General features: G+C 39.8%; 2 protein-coding genes across 2 annotated transcripts; both read right to left on the bottom strand.

The window, feature by feature from the left end:
* Positions 1-2,222: 2,222 nt before the first annotated feature.
* Positions 2,223-7,300, bottom strand: LOC119557482 (retinol dehydrogenase 12). Its single transcript, XM_037870251.1, has 4 exons — positions 7,166-7,300; positions 5,890-6,062; positions 4,944-5,271; positions 2,223-4,060 (listed from the first exon to the last, which is right to left on the bottom strand). Exon 4 carries the CDS (start codon positions 3,980-3,982, stop codon positions 2,753-2,755), a length of 1,230 nt encoding a protein of 409 aa, XP_037726179.1. The 5' UTR covers positions 3,983-4,060; positions 4,944-5,271; positions 5,890-6,062; positions 7,166-7,300; the 3' UTR covers positions 2,223-2,752.
* A 5,987-nt stretch (positions 7,301-13,287) lies between these two features.
* On the bottom strand, positions 13,288-15,601 carry LOC119557303 (putative uncharacterized protein DDB_G0279653). The gene is given in 1 exon segment (XM_037870013.1): positions 13,288-15,601. A coding segment is annotated over 1 exon segment (1,158 nt). The 5' UTR covers positions 15,365-15,601; the 3' UTR covers positions 13,288-14,206.
* Between the last annotated feature and the right edge of the window lie 1,082 nt (positions 15,602-16,683).

Raw genomic sequence — 16,683 nt, 5'->3', positions numbered from 1 at the left:
AATGATTGCCTGAAATTGTATTGTGTCGATTTGATTGAAACCCATTTGAATGCATATGGTGAAACGACACCAGAAATTTCTGGAAAAAACCGGGTATTTCGAAATGCTCAAAGATAAATAAAATGCCATTGTATTTTGGCGGCATTATAGTAATGGTTCCCCTGGAAAAACACCTGTTACAGTTTTGTCTTACTACCCAATTACCCACAAATTACGTACTATTTTCCTCTTCTTTTTTTTTTTGAGATTTGAGCATTTTCTAACAGTTTCGTCATTTTACAAAGGTTTTCCGCGCGTTTCTCCCCTTTCATTTTCCGCCTCTTATCGATCAAATTCACTTGGCGCCGAGGTTTCAGCCAATGCAACAGCTGTTCCAGGGGGGTTTTGGGGGTGCGACCGGGCGCAAAAGGGGGTGGCACGCAATCAAAAGACACTCATTCACGAGTGGAAATTTCCATTGCAATTTTTAGTGTAACTGAAGCGGCTTCCCTTAACCCTGGACGGCCTAGAAGTGGCTTAAACCTTTTTAATAAAAGGTGTTATCTAAGTGATTACTAGTCGACTAATACGACGTTTTCTGGATGAAACTAAAATATATTTTATGTTATATGTAATACTATAAGAAAAATTTTTAGGAAAGGAAAACTGCACTTCTATATTTCATAACTTGAGTTATGGGAAACCGATTTTGAAGTGAGATACCTCTATAAATTTGTGATTGACCTCTCTATCATTTTACATGACAATCTTTCTTTTTTAAGAAGGGTCAAAATTTTAGCCCCTTTTCATGTTCGATTTTTCCGTATTTCCAATGTCTTTCAGAATGGGAACCATAAACTGGACTTCTAAATTCCAAAACTTGATCTGTTGGCTACCGATTTTGAAGTGGAATACCTCTATGAATTCGTGGTTAAATTCTCTAATAATCTGCATTAAAATTTGTTTTTTTAAGATCGATTTTTCCGTATTTCCAATGGATTACAGAATGGGAACCAAAAACTGGACTTCTAAATTCAATAACTTGAACTATTGGTTACCTATTTTACCTCTATAAATTTGTGGTTGAATTCTTTAATAATAATTTAAATTTAAATGGTGCTTTTAAAAATATGTTAAAATTTTAGGCTATATTAATGTTGGACTTTTAAGTATTTCCAATGGTGTTCAGGATGGAAACTAAAAGCTGCACTTCTAGGTTCCATAACTTAAGTTATGGGATCCCGATTTTAAAGCTAGTGAGCTATTAAGCTTAAAACAACTCCAATTTGGCTATAAATGTTTGTTCTGTATATATTGCAAGCCACACTCTTTCTAAAATTATAAAAATATAATGAAATCATGAGAAAGAAGATGGGTGAGTGTATCAAAATAGCTATGTACTTCCCATAGTAGGAAAGTAATTTTCTAGAGCAGGCCCATTAAAAGCATCTGAATTGCAGCGTTACGTTTAGATTTGCCGAGGCTAATTGATCGACTCAAAAGCGGCGCAATCAGTTGGGGTTTTGTGATTTTCACTTTTTTGGCACACCCCGATTGCCAGCGCAACCAGAACGACCCCCGCGGGCATGCATGGGTTTAATTGCACTGCTTCCCCCTCCCTCTCACTCGCACCTTCAGCCCGCCCCCTCGCCCCCTCTCGCTCTAGCCCACTTTATGTGATTTTTGTTAATGCTAATGGCATGTGGATGAGCGAACGGGTGCACAGTGGGTGTAATTAGGGGAAATGCATAATTGTCTATGCTCTTTCAAGTATAACAAAAGTAGTTGTTTGTAATGATTTAATTGCAAATTTTTTTAAACAACTTTATGTATTTACTTTCTAAAAAGAATTAGATAACCAAGAAATTTAGCTGCAAATGTACTATAATTGTTTTTAACTTAGGAGTACAATATTTTAGTTGCTTATTACACCGTTTGGCCCACTGTGGGCCAACAATGGGACTGACTGACTGACTGTCTGACTCACTCGCTCTCGCACTCACCTGCCTTACTCACCCACTCACGCTCTCCCCCTCCCCCTCCCCTTTCCCCACCATGCCCCCATATCGCCTTCTCCCTCGCACACGAAAGTGCAGTGGCATCGACCGTTGATTTTGCTTTGTTGTCGTAAATTGTTCGCTTTATGCTGATTGTTATTGTTTCTTTTTTCTCTTTTCCTTTTTTAGGCGTAAAGGAGAGAGAGAAGGTAAAGAGAAGGTAAAAAAGGAGAGTCCAAAAGAGGATTGCATGTCGGGTTTAACTTTTATTTTAATGGGTTTTCATTCGCTTAAAATTATGTACAGAACAAACTAAAAAAAAAGAGTATTAAAAAAGCTAACTTCGAGGACCGAAGACTAAAATACCCTGGGAAATATGTAGTTTCAGTCGACAGTTAAACTATTTATTTTACAAGTCATATTCTCAGATATAAACTCACTACCAACACCTTAAGAACTGAAATCTTTCAATAATCTCTTTTGAAAATGTAGATATAAGTATATAGGGTATAAGTCACAATGGAACTTGTAACAATTTTATTAGGTACCCAAATTTAAAAACATTGTTAAAGATACAAAAAAATTTCTTAAATATTATATGCTCTCTATAAGAAAAATCAGAGACTTTAGCTAATTTTAACTGGCCTCATTCCGAACTCGACTGTCGATTGTACGGGGTCTTCCCAAGGGTACTTAAACACGCAATATTATAAGGAATAAATTAATAGCAAGGTCTGTACTGTGGTGAACCCTTTTCTCAAGGACTTTGACTACAACTATGAACGATTGACCACCACCGTTTCGACGGACTGCATTTCCCGAGTTCCGGGATTGGTACTACTACCATTACCAGTACCATTTTGGGTACCATTACCATTATGGGTTGGGTTCTGTGTCTGGTTCTGGTTTTGATTATGGTTTTGGCTGGGCGGTGGCTCTAGGGGCGGCAGACCCACTAGCTTTTCACTTTCCCGCCACAACCAGTCGGCGGTCTCCATGTTCCGAGCCCAGGGAACCAGGGGCCAGCGCATGCAGTCCGAATAGTAGCCACCCGTCGAGCCCTCCAACTGGGGATCGAGTGCCAATCGCAGGGTGGTCTGGGCCCCAGCCTTAGGGGTCTTGAAGAAGTACAGGGATCCCGTCTGGAGGACGCTCTTCATCCAGCCGGGTCCCGCAAAATGGCGATTAAGCTCCGTTCGCACCACGCCCGGATGACAGCAATTCACCGTGACCCCCGAATTCTTGAGAATTGCGCTTAGCTTGCGTGTGAACAGTATATTGGCCAGCTTGGACTGGCTATAGGCCCCAAAGAACTTGCCGTACTTCTTCTCGCTCATCAAATCCTCCCGGTTAATGCGTCCAAAGAGATGAGCCGCCGAACTGACCACCACAATTCGACTGGGCGTACTGTGTTTCAGGCGATCCAATAGAAGATTCGTGAGCAGAAAGTGTCCCAAATGATTGACCCCGAACTGCTGCTCATAACCATCGGCTGTCAAGGTCCGCGGGCAGGCCATTATGCCAGCATTATTGATCAGTAGATCCAGCCGGGTCTCTTCGGCCTTGAAACGATCCACGAAATTCCTCACCGACTGCAGCGAACCCAAGTCCAAGGTGCGATTGAAGAGCTGCTGATTGCGACTGCGATCCATGATCTCCAGGCGGGCGGCCTCGCAGCGCCCGGGATCCCGACATGCCATATAGATCCGGGCACCCCGCTTGGCCAGCTCCAAGACGGTCTCCTTGCCAATGCCCGTGTTGCAGCCGGTGACGATCACCACCTTGCCGTCGATACGGTTGGCCTTCCGGTAGGCCGGTCCCTGGATGCACTTGCGCAGCAGCCACATGAAGAGCGATATGCCGAGGGCGATCAGGAGAATCAGCACTGCCCAGGCCCAGAAGCCACGGAAGCAAAGGGTCTTCTCGACCGATTCGGCGGCGGGATCGAAACCAGGTGGAAATCCTGATCCTGGCACTGATCCTGGGGGCGTGGCAGCCTCCGACATAGCTGGCTAAGCGATCGATACGATCGATCGGTGATTCTCCGGTTTCACTGGCGGTCTCTTCGGGTTTCGGTTTGAATTCTACACAAAAGAGAGAAAAGAAAGTTTATATATATATGTTTATCCGAAAGGAAATGGGGGGAAAAGGGCCACTCCGAAAAGCGGTACAATGGGGTAAGGTAAAAATAAGTCAAGATGGGAAATCTCAGGAGGGGAGTGACCAAGTTGAAGGCCCCGCTGACCCCGAAATCTCAAGTGGTTTTGCACCTGAACAACTGGTTTCTCGTAATTCACTTAAGTTGCTCGCTGCGCGTTGTATCTAGCAAATCATTTTAGATTTAAAAGTCATTACATTTTATGGCATTACAATGCTGTCTAGAATCCAGAATCAAGCATTTTAAAATGGCTCAATCAAATGTAGTGTTACCAGAGGTCCGGGCCTAGAACTTTATAGCTAAACCATAATTATTAGACTTTGGATACTGGTTAGTATTGGAAGTTCACTAACTTTAACTAGACATACAATGAAAAAATGTTCTCTAAGCCTAGTAATTAATTTAATAATCATTATAAGATACTTTAAGATGGTGTTAACATAAGAGAAATTAAAATTGTAATTTAGAAATCTTTATATTTTTATTTTTTCATATAGTTCAATTAATGGAATGTTTGTAAGTCGGTCAATGCCCGGGCATAAGAACTTTCACTATGGTAATGGAATTAACACCTGAACATTTTCTTAAACGAAGCCAAATATATTATTGATTTTTCGTTGGGAAACTGAATAAAATTATAGCAATGACAAGGGCTCCATGACTTTTCCCAAGCGGATTACATTTATATGGCCCAATTCCTTTGAGATTTTGTTATAACCCCTTAAAAAACCCAGACTTTCATTGACAATTTTGGCATTCCATTAATGGCAATTACTCAACTTTCTTTTGCATGCCAAAGACTTACTTACCAATTTGAAGTGGCCTTTATGAACGGAGATGGTTTGAATGCTGGGAACTGCTGTTACCTCGATATTACCACACGAATAAAACTTTTGGGATGTCAGGTGGTTGTTTCGCACATTTCCCAGAGGTGATATGCTATATTTACTCGATCAGTTAGTGCGACCGATCCGAAACTCTAGTTACTGGGCTACTGATCCACTGGCTGCGTGTCTAAGCCTCTCGCGCGATCTTGGCCAACTGACTGACTGACTGCCGTGGAGTCCAATTGCTCGGCGCCTGGCTTCGACTTCCAGTGGTTGTGGTTCCGAGCCGTGTTAACGCGTCAGAAATAACCTGAAAAAAAAATTATTCCGAGGCGTCTGTTATTAACATGCTGCCTCTGCCGCTGCTGCTGCATATGCACTAGGGTGGACCCTGGTAATATCTATAAGTATCTATGGGAAATCTAGGATCTGACTGCACCATTTGAATTTTGTTTAAGCCCCCGTGAAGGCAAAAATGTATACCAAAAACATATATTATATATTATATATATTATCACTCATACGCAATGTTGATGTTTATTTGTTGCAACCAGGAAACATACATATTATATGAAGGTTTTAACATTCTGTTCTGCTTAATGTTCTTATTGTAGTAATTATGCTCATTTATAAAAATATAAATATTTTAAGTAAGATGTATTTATGTATGTATATCAATTGGGCCTATGCGTCGTATGCGTAATATAGCCATGTTTATTAAAAAGGGAATTGTGGTAACTCCTATACTTTGGATTTGCTGATTTTGCTAAAAATCTGTGATCTTGATCTGCCTATGAAGGTCCACCCTACATGGTTACAGTGGTTCTCGGTCGGCGTCGCTGTCGCTGCTTGTTGTTTTTGTGGCCAACATACCAAAGAAGAGCAGCAGCAGCAGCAGCAGCAGCTTGGCTTGAATTTCATTTCTTACCAATTTGCTGTTCCCTCTCCTTTTCGGTGCTTGTGTTCGACTTTCACTTGAAACGTTGTTTTTCTCTTTTCCCTCGGCTCGTTTGTTTTGCTCACTCGTTCGCTTAAGCCGCGCTCGCTTCGATGCCTTTTGCGGTCTCCTCCTTATCCTCTTTCGCTTTGTCTATCTCTTTGCTTTGGTATTTCGATTCGCAGCACGTTTTTGATACACAGAAAGTAAATCATATGAAGATCGCATAATATTATGATGATAATTTAAAAGTAATTTGCATATGTAAATATTATAAACAACACATTTTGTGGGCTTTTGTTTTCCAAGAGAGTCATTCAAAAATAACTTCGATTTATCACCATAATATCAAACTCTTTTTTTTGCGGTGTAAGAGAGACAACATTCCAGTCACCTGATGACTATTTTCAGGGGGCAGGCCGGGGGGATCACTGACCCCGCCTTAAAGCCAAGGCCGAGACTTTGTAAAATTCATTTTCACCTGGGCAATTATACCTGTACCTGCACTTAATACCCGCACTTTGACAGTAAAACTGAACAACGAAAACGCCGGAAAGTCGCACGGCAAAAAATGACAACACGACGGAAATCAATAAATGCCGCTAATCGAAGGCAGGCCGTGAGTTGAATGTCCTTGACACAGGCCAAAAGGCAAGGCGCAGGGGTCACGGGACCAAAGCCGGCTTGCGTTTTCCTCATTTTCAGCCTTTTTTGACTACGTGCTGCTCCACACGTTTACCAAAAAAAGGAAGAAGAGAGCGGGAGAGTGAGCGGCGTGGAAAGGAGGCCAGGAAATCCGGGGAGATGAGAGAGCAGGATAACGGGAGTGAGATGGGTGTAGTTTGAAAGCCTTACAGACCAAGGGGGTCAAAATATTATCCATATATGAATGAATACAAAGAACCAGCTCTATAAGCTTTACTTAAATTTAAATAATACACAGAGAAAATTCTGACGTTCTCATCCGAGTTGAAAATGTTCTTAAAAATATAACAACATTTTTGAAGTTGAAAATATTTTCATTTTGCTCGAATCAAGTTGAATTGGCGGTATTTACATTGTATATCTCAAAAAATTAACTATAAGTCCAGTCAGTAGTGTATGCTTATCAAAAAGTGGTTAAGTAAACTCAACTAAAATTTTTTCTTCTCACCATATTGTTCTAGTATTGAGAACATTGATGCCAAAATGTACTTAGACGGTTTTTAAGAACGAATGTTCTCAATTCAAGAACAATGTACTTGAACAAATCTCTCTGTGTACTCACTTAATTTTCTAGTAACTGCAATTTCCTTCAAGGGTTTTGTATAAAGACTGTATTTTCTTAGAGACCGGCCCGATTTTCCTTAACACATCAAATAATTTTCAAGCTGTTCATCTTGCTATTGCTTAATCTCGTTGAATAGCTTAATACACACTTCTTATCTGCTGCATAAAGAGCTTTTGCAGCATCCACAATTAGATTCCACACTAGGTTGCCCAGCCCACGATCCGTAATCAGTGCACTTTGACCCCTTTGAGATGATACACTGCTATATTTTACACCATAAACTTTAGTCACAACAAAGCCTGATAATTTGATTATTAAGCAAGTTTTGTCAATATATTGCCCGGTCTAAATGAATTTCTGCCCAATAAAATGTGCACTTTATGTTTGCAATAATTAAATAACCGTAACGAAGTTTGTCAGTAGTTTTCAGAGAGAGTGGTTGTGGGTGGTGGTCCCCCCTTTTTGCCATCGCCTCTACGCATATGGCGAGAGAGCGACAGAGAGTAAATGTCACTGCGTTTGGGAGAGGCGCGTGAGAGGCGAACTTTGACTAGGTCAGGTCCTTTGAGCGTCCTTCGCCCCCCTTTTCGCCAATCGCGTTGTTTAATCGATGAGGAGAGCGAAAGCTGCGCCCTTTGCACCCTGCCACGCCCCTCCTGTACCACCCACCGCCCGTCTCTCTCTCTCTTTCCCTCTTTGGCCATTTCTTTCTAGCGAGTTTTTTGGGAATTTTCCACTGACACTGCGGCCTGTTCAATTGGGAACATTAATTCAATCACTGATTGAGTCCACATACTCGTACATTAATATATAATATTTCAATGGAAAGAACCAGAAAACGAAATAAGGCACGTGATTGTCGTTTATAAGACTTGATGGATATAAAAACTTATGTTTATCTAAGGACCTAAAAGGTATAAACCTAAAACCGAATTTCTTAGATTTTAGCCATAATCTTTAGATCATGAAAATATATACCAAAAATATAGTTATTAAAATAGAAATGCAATAATATTACTTAGTACTAGGCAACCTAAAGGACTCTTTGTTCGCGATTCGTGCATTGCGTTTATCCTCTTTGGTTACACATAAGTGCGCTTATCTCTTTTTTCACTTTTGCTGCCGTCAGTTGGTCGCTAATTCCCGCTGTCACTGCTCGCCCACCCCCTAAAAGAACCTCAACTCACCCCTGACCCCTGGCATCAGGATAAGCCGCAAGCTTGGCCCCCTTTTAGTTCCACCCCCGCCACTCGAATCGCGGGTGACGTCAATGGAATTCGGGTTATAGTTATACAACCTCACCTTGATCTTGGGCTAAACAACAGATCGGGGTAAACAATTTGGGGCTGCCAAAAGACTAGCACACGAAACGTAAACAGCGACTATAAAAAATAAACAACAAACGAAGTATTTCGAATTTTTGTGTTTTTCTTGAGGGTATATTTGAGGAAATTTATGGGAAACATAACTGAACTGATTTCAAGAATTCAAGAACGAAATGTTCTTGATAGAACTAAATTTAGAGGAGCTGTAACACTTTTGTAATTAGATAATCACCGAATTAAAAATGAAATAATTCGATTTTTGTATTTTCCTTAGGGGTATCATTTACGAAATCTATTGGAAACATAACTGAACTGATTAAAGGGGGGAACGAAATGCTCTTGATAGAACTAAATTTAGAGGAGCTGTAACACTTTTGTAATTAGATAATCATCGAATTAAAAATGAAATAATTCAAATTTTGTATTTTCCTTAGGGGTATCATTTACGAAATCTATTGGAAACATAACTGAACTGATTTCAAGAATTTAAGAACGAAACGTTCTTGATATAACTAAATTTCGAGTAGCTGTAACACTTTTTAAATTAGATAATCATCGAACAAATAATAAAATAATTCGAATATGGAATATTTTCCTTAAGGGTATCATTTACGAAATCTATTGGAAACATAAGTTAACAGATTTTCATGATTCAAGAACGTGAAATTCTTGATATAACTTAATTCGGAGGAACTGTGAACACTTCTGCAATTAGATAATCATCGAACCCAAAATGTAATAATTCGAATTTTGTATTTTCCTTAAGGCTATAATTTACGATATCTATTGGAAACATAATTGAACAGATTTTCATAATTCAAGAACGGGAAATTCTTGATGTAACCTAATTCCGAGGAACTGTGACCACTTCTGCAATTAGATAACCACCGAACTGACCAACCGCAGAAATGTAGCACACGTAATCGAATTATTGTTGCTCAAGGGAGGCCAGGGGGCAAATAGGGGTTAAGCACAACAATACATTTCATTGTTGGCGTCATTGTATCGCGACCAGAAGAGGATCGAACTGGAAATTGCTCAATAAATGTTCGATTCAGCATCAAATTGAATGCGGCACGCGCAAGGCGCAAAAACACAAAAAAAGTAGAAAACAAAAAAGTGGGGAATGGGGGCCGCAGGGGGTTAATGCCAATGAAAACCTGTTGCCTCGCATAAACATAGAAAACACAATAGTTGGCCCCCCTTTTTTTCCCACCGCCTGTCACTCGTCTTCAAGTGACTCGTAAATTAGCAAATAGAAAGAAAAAACAACAAATTCCTTCAAAGAGAACCAGTGAAAACCAAACAAAAGCAAAAACAGTAAGAGCAAGGGCAAAGATAAGAAGAATGTTGGAACCGAATAAGACGTTAGACGTTACCTAAAATAATGCAAGGACCCTGCTTAGAAAACCGTATAATAGTGTTGGTAAGGGGGAAAAAAAAGAACAAGAACAAATGGAAACCGACACAATGAGTCAATGTCAAGGTCCAATCCAAAAATATACGAAAATATTCAAATGAACACGGTATAATAATAAGGTAATTATTTTTTATATTTATTATTAGAATACTACCTAAAATAATGCAAGGACCCCACTTAGAAAACCGTATAATAGTGTTGGTAAAGGGAAAAAAATAGAACAAATGGAAACTGAAACAATGAGTCACAATGTCAAGGTCCGATCCAAAAATATACGAAACTATTCAAATGAACATGATAATAACGTAATTATTTTTAATATTTATTATTATATTAATATTATAGGGATAAGAATCTAAGAATCAGGTGATCTGTTTTATATAGCAAATAATCTCCTGATATTATTATTTAGTAAAGATCCATGTAAGTACCATGTAAAAACAGTTCCTCTGGTTCTGATTCTTAGATGATATTATTATTTAATACAGATCCATGTAAGTACCATGTTCAAACAGATCTCCTGGTTCTGATTCTTAGATTCATATCCCTCAACCATTAACTTGTTGTTGTTTTGATGATGTCTTGAGTGAGTTGTTTGTTGTTTATGCTGACAATGGAGAAAACAACTGGGAGGGGAAATGCAATGGGGAGGAAGAGATATATAGATGCAGTATTCGATTGACATTGGCGAAAGGAATTGCACAACCACAGGCCAACAACAATGTTACGATATAACCGATGACTATGCAGGGGGCATCTCATCTCGAATTACATATGTGTGGGTATCTACTTATGCACATAAGGCATCGAAATCACATTCAACCGAGTAATGCAAGGCAAATGGACAGGCGCACATAGTATATCACATAATCATTCATCTAACCGAGGGAGGGCTGTTAAATCATCACCATAGTTGACATTTATGAATGCATAACATTAGCCTATCTGCGATATTTACGCCGATATCTAGATGGCTAACTGCGTATCGGTTTTTATGGCCGTGTGAAGTTGAAAATCTGCCGGCTAGCTAACTCGAACCGGTTTTTGGAAAGCACCAGAATATCATCGAAAGATAACAACTGACTCTGCAAAATGCGGGGATAAACAAAAATGCCCACAGATAAGGAGACTAAACAATAGAACCCGCTCAATTCCGAACTGATGGGTTTTCCAAAGCAGATGATCTTTGGTTGCCTTAAAAATAATAATAGTTATGGGATAGAAATTATATGTTGAAAGTTGGTAAACTTATGGAATCCCTTTCATAGCAATTCTAAGATTCTTTGGTTACCTACCAAATAATCATCTTTGGTTACCTTATTAAGGGCTGGATTATAATATAATAAATAATAGTTACTGGATAGAAATGATATGTTGAAAGTAGAATCCCCTTCATAGCAAATCCAAGATTCTTTGGTTACCTTATCAAAGGATGGATTATAGTAAATATAATAATATAATATGTTGAAAATGCCAACTTATAGAAGCCCTCTCATAACAACTCTGAGATTGTTTCCACATTCTATTTTAAGATCTGGAGTGCTGAGGTCCAGAACTGGCATTCAAAGATAATAAATAATATTTAAACAAGTGCAACTGTGTTTACATTTATCTGTTGCTTTCACAGTTTCAATTATAGTTATACTTAGTTTCGATTGGATGGAACAGCTGTTCATTTCACGTTTGCCCAGTTTAGCATGCTAAAATTTCGATTTATTTCCGCTAATTTGCTGCATGCGCGAATCACAACAAATCAAAATTGAAAAATCGTCAACGCATCGAAATTGAAAGAGAGCCACTGAAATACAAATACATTTCTATACATCATATCTTTGTACATCTATTTTGGACCACCGCTCGAACCGCTTTTCAGATACATATTCCTCAATTGAAATTGAATTGTAGAATTTTTATAAATTTTTTTTCAACAAATGTGGGTTTCGCCTAGATTTGAAATGTGTGTCGCGCTGAGTGGATACCCACAAGTCCCCCGAAAAAGGCCCCCCCTTTTGTTCGCCAACCGATTTTAACAATATGACACACGCCAAATTGTTTCAGGCAATTCAATTCGTCGCTGCTGCGTCCAAAGGTCAAGGTTGACACTGCCATGACGCTCTTGATTGGGGTATACGGGAATCGCTGTGGAACATGCCAGATACTTTGTGTCTCCAGATACTATGCAACTGCGCACTGCAGTCGTAAAAATAAAATCCCTTCGGGGGCTTTAACTTTAGGGTTAATAACAAAACACCATTGACTTTTAAGGGTTTTATGGTTTAGTGGTAAGAAGGGTGCTTTCATTGTATGTCTCATAGTTATTGGAACTAAGTTGACTAACTTAAATTCAGTTTGCCGTATTACACAACTACTTATTAACTGTTGCATCCTCTGTGCTTTATTAGCCAATAACTATAAAACCAAATGAAGACTTACGAAACAGGGCAAATAATAACTTGGTTTTATTTATGAACTTCTCTTAGTTCAGTTGAGAGGTTTTTAAGGTTCATAGATTTTTAATATGATTGGTTATTAGGTTGTTTTTATGAAGTACTTAAAATGGTACTATAACGTTTGGGTGAAAGTTTTTATTAAGTTCTGACGATATTGATCACCTTTCTACTTTTATACACCGCTTAGAAATCTTCCTCTTGATATATATAGTAAAGTAATATAAGGAATTTTACAATATTACTATTATTAGTTAGGAATTTACAATATTATTTACAATATTACTAACTAATAATAGTAATATTGTAAAATTCTTTGTATTACTTTACTTACAACTTTTTTACAAGTATCTTTTGGGTATGATCTAAAATTTAGTAATGGGATAGAATTTAACCTGTGAAAGTTATTCTTCGGTTAGCACTGTACCTATATCTGTATATTTATTGGCTTGATTAAGTACCTCAAAGAGTCCTTGTGTTATTCGAACCTAAGTTTTAAGATAAAATTACATCCAAACTGCACATACATATTTTCCTGTTAACCCTACGCTACGAGGGATCACTGTACTCGCAAATCTTTCTTCTGCATTTGCCTTTCCGCGCGTTGCGCATCTTTGCTTCCGCATACCTCGTTCCCATGAAGAGTAGCGTGTGCGAGGGGGATGAAAAAGGGCGGAAGCGGGAGCGGGATGGCGAGAGTGGGTCTAATTGCGGCCGAATTGGGGGCTTCCCCTGCGTTTTCCCCCTCCCCATGAAACGCATTTTCTGCGCACTTGGCTGCAGTTGCATTTTTCTCTCTCTCCCTCTGACTTTCTCTCGCTCTCTCTCTCTCTCCCTCCCCCTGCTGACATTTAAATGTTTTCGCGTGCAAATGAAATGACACAGTCTTTGGATTTATTTTTCCATATACTTTTTTGATACTTTTTATTTATTTGGTTTTTTGTCAGAGTTTTTTTTGTATTTGTTTCGTTTGCCGTGTATGTTTCTGTAATTACAAAATTACTAGCTAAGAAAAAAAACAAATAACATTAATTGTTGCTTAAAATTAGCTGCGTCTAGGTACATTTTTGTATATATATATATGTATGTATATTTTTTAGTACAAGTACATGGGTGTATATATGTAATGCGATATAATATTAAGTCTGTTTTCAGCTGCTTCGTTTTTTTCGCCTTTTTGTTATTATTTATTCTCTTTTATTTTGTTCGCAATGCATTCAAAAGTATATTGTCAATTGCGCCTCGTAATTATGCAATTACAAAATGAAAAGGTAAAAATCCGTGGTTCTTTTTCTAGTTTGTTTGTTAGACTCTCAAGTGGTTTGTCTTGTTTTTGGGTTGTTGCTGATGTGGTCTTCGTTATACAATGCAATTGGCAGTTGCAATTTCAGATTTCCTCTAGTTGCGAAACCGCAGTTACAAAAAAATAAGTGTTTTAATATTTTTTTTTGGAGAGGATTTGGTTTTGGTTTTGGGATAGGAATTCTAGGTTCTATATTTGGAAGCCTGGCATACATAAATACATATAATTAATGTAATTATACATTTGGGACTTTAGTTTGTATTTATAGGTTCAGATATATATATATAGATTTAAATAGTTTGCATATGTACACCGAAATTTATATATGTATGTGTGTAGATTATGTGGATTATGCTCAAACAAAATTTGCACCAACAACTCTAAACGCCAACTCACTTTTCTGTTGCCCGCCAATAACTAGGTTAAGTGACTTTTGGTAACCCCCTTTTTGGCTACGCCGCTGCACCCACTCTCTCTTTCACTTCCAGTCTCTCCTATCTCTCTCTCTCGCTCCGACCTAGTTGGTGATTAGCCATCTCCCTCTTATCCTGGCGACGAAGTGCAGCGTCGCAGTCGCATCTTTAGCCGGCTACTGGCACTTCCAATGCTGCTGCTGCGCCGACGCCGACTGCGACTGCGACTGCTGCTCCTGCTGCCGGTTAGCTGCTCCATGGAGCTGACCTCTGCCTCTGCTTCGGCCTCTGCCTCGTCCTCTGCCGACGCCTGTGTCCCGCGAGAGGTGGCCAGGAATTTACAGTAGCGCCTGAAGCGTCGCCCCAACCGATTGACCATGCCTCTCTCCCTGGTTGCTGGGGCTGCTCTTCTCCCTCTCTCCTCCTTGCTCTTCCTCGGCGAAGTCTGTGCTCGTGGCTGTGCTCCCCTCTGCCAGGAAGTGTCTACTACTTCCCCGCTCTCTGTTGCACTCAACTCCCCCTCATCCGTGGCCGCTCTAGCTCTAGCACTGCTCTCTCCCAAATGGAGGCCAGGTGATCTTCCACTGGAAGTGGGGTCATCTCTCTCGCTATTGTTGTTGTTGTTGTTGTTGTGGTTGCTGGTAATGGAAAGGAGCGCCATGCTGCTGCTGCTGGCATTGTTGTTGTCGTAGTTGTGGTTGTTGCTGTTGCTGTTGCTGCGATTGTGATTGTGTTTGTGATGATCTCATGACCGTTTACCGCTATCCTTGCGAAAGGATTTACGCAGCTTGTCGACCAAACGCAAATGGAACTTCGTATAGTCATTGGAAGATTCCACTGCACCAGCTGGCTGTTGTTGTTGTTGCTTCTGATTTATGGCCGCTGCCTGGGCGGCCGCCTGCCTTTCCAGTGCCGAGGCGGTATGCGAACGGCTGGGCGGACTACTGCGCGTGGGCGACACAATTTGTTGCATCGAACCGTGCGAGCTGCGCGATGCGTTGCGCGGAAAAGCGCGCGAACTGTGGCACCGCTGCATCTGCATCCTTTGATGGGCCGCCGAGCTGGCGCCCAATTGGCCGTGCGACGGTGACGTGGCGAAACTCTCCGATTTGCATTCGGACACCTTGCGGCGTCGCTGCTGCTTCTGCTCCTGCGCCGGCGTTCCAAGAGCGGTGGCCAAAGCCGTCGTACCGTTACTACTCGCATTCGAACATTCCGACGTTTTGCGTGAGCGCGTGTCCTTGTAAATATCGTAATTGTTCTTCATCACGGGCATCATGAACGCCATCTTGATCACTTCTCAGTACTCTCTTTTTCGATCTCGAACCTCTCTCTTTCGAGTGAGATAAACACAAAACAAAAAGAAATAAACGGCTGTTCTCGTTTGTTTTGATTTTCTTCTTTTCCTTTTCTGTTGTTGGTCTCGTTCTTCACTTTTGTTTTTTTCTGTTTTTTTTTTGTTGTTGGTTGGTCTGTTTGTGGGGGAGAACCTTAATGCGCGCACCTTTGCCGTTCGATGGCTCTGTTCGTTTTGAGGCCATCTCGCTTTGGCCGCCTCTACTTATACGCTGGCCGGCTGGCGGGAGAGTACACTGAGAGAAGGGCAGGGGGTCAAAAAATTAATATTGTGCATTAAATGTTCATAAAGTAAATCAAATTGTGACTAGTGCACCAAATTATAAGTATTTATTGTACTTGTAGCGTTAGGAAGAATTCAAAATTATTTAATAAATTAAAAATAAATAAATAAATAAATTGAAAGTGTTTTTTAAAGTAACTCATACGCACGGTTGCCTGTGCCGGGTTTTGAAAAATAGCTTTAAAGCAGGAACCACATTTACATTTACTTATATTTTCATTAAAGACAAATAAACCCTTCTTACGTTTTGGCTTAAAGTACCCAAAAAGCAGTTCATCCGTTCATCATAAAAAGAAATCACTCATACGCACTGTTGGCCATTCAGCTCATTAAGCATTTAACATAAAAATGCATCTTAATGTTACATTTTAAGTTTGAAGGCCCCTAAAAATCAAGCTCAAACTAAATTACAATGTAAAAGAGTAAACAATTATTGCTTTATACTAACTTTTATTATTTACAAAGATAGCATGTTAATAAGGAAACCATTTTTCGTCATAATTTCTCCAAGTGCATGGATGGTGCTCTCACTCTTCTTAAAAATAAAGAGAGCGCGCATGCGCAGTGAGAGCCATGCTCAGTGCAACATGTTTACACGTGGCGCCAAAACGCGATTAGCGATGTAATAAAAATTGCAACAAAACGCGAATTAATATAAGAAAAAATATTTTTTTTTTCACAAAAACAAAAGTTTGTTTCATAACCAGAACTACATATAAATGTAAAGTTCAATTTTTAAAAAAGAAAATACATGCAAAATTGTACGCTTACCTTTTGTATTTAGGGGGGCGGATCTAAAAAGGAGTTCGTCACCGTTTGACGTGGTCGTGCAGTTTTTATCTGAAATCGCGAAGCTGCTTTACGGCTGAGCCCTATATGCATGTTAAATAGCCGTCGTAATCATGATCGATTGCCAACGGTGGGCCGTTTAAGCCTCAGATTGCGATAAGAGTCCAATTCTCATGTCC

The sequence above is a fragment of the Drosophila subpulchrella genome, chromosome X (genome assembly GCF_014743375.2).
Source record: "Drosophila subpulchrella strain 33 F10 #4 breed RU33 chromosome X, RU_Dsub_v1.1 Primary Assembly, whole genome shotgun sequence".
NCBI classification, from domain to species: Eukaryota; Metazoa; Arthropoda; class Insecta; order Diptera; family Drosophilidae; genus Drosophila; species Drosophila subpulchrella.
This window is presented reverse-complemented; position numbering and strand designations above follow the sequence as displayed.

Bases quoted from the DNA above. Each gene is read 5' to 3' on its own strand.
- LOC119557482 (XM_037870251.1), bottom strand. From the start codon at position 3,982: ATGTCGGAGGCTGCCACGCCCCCAGGATCAGTGCCAGGATCAGGATTT.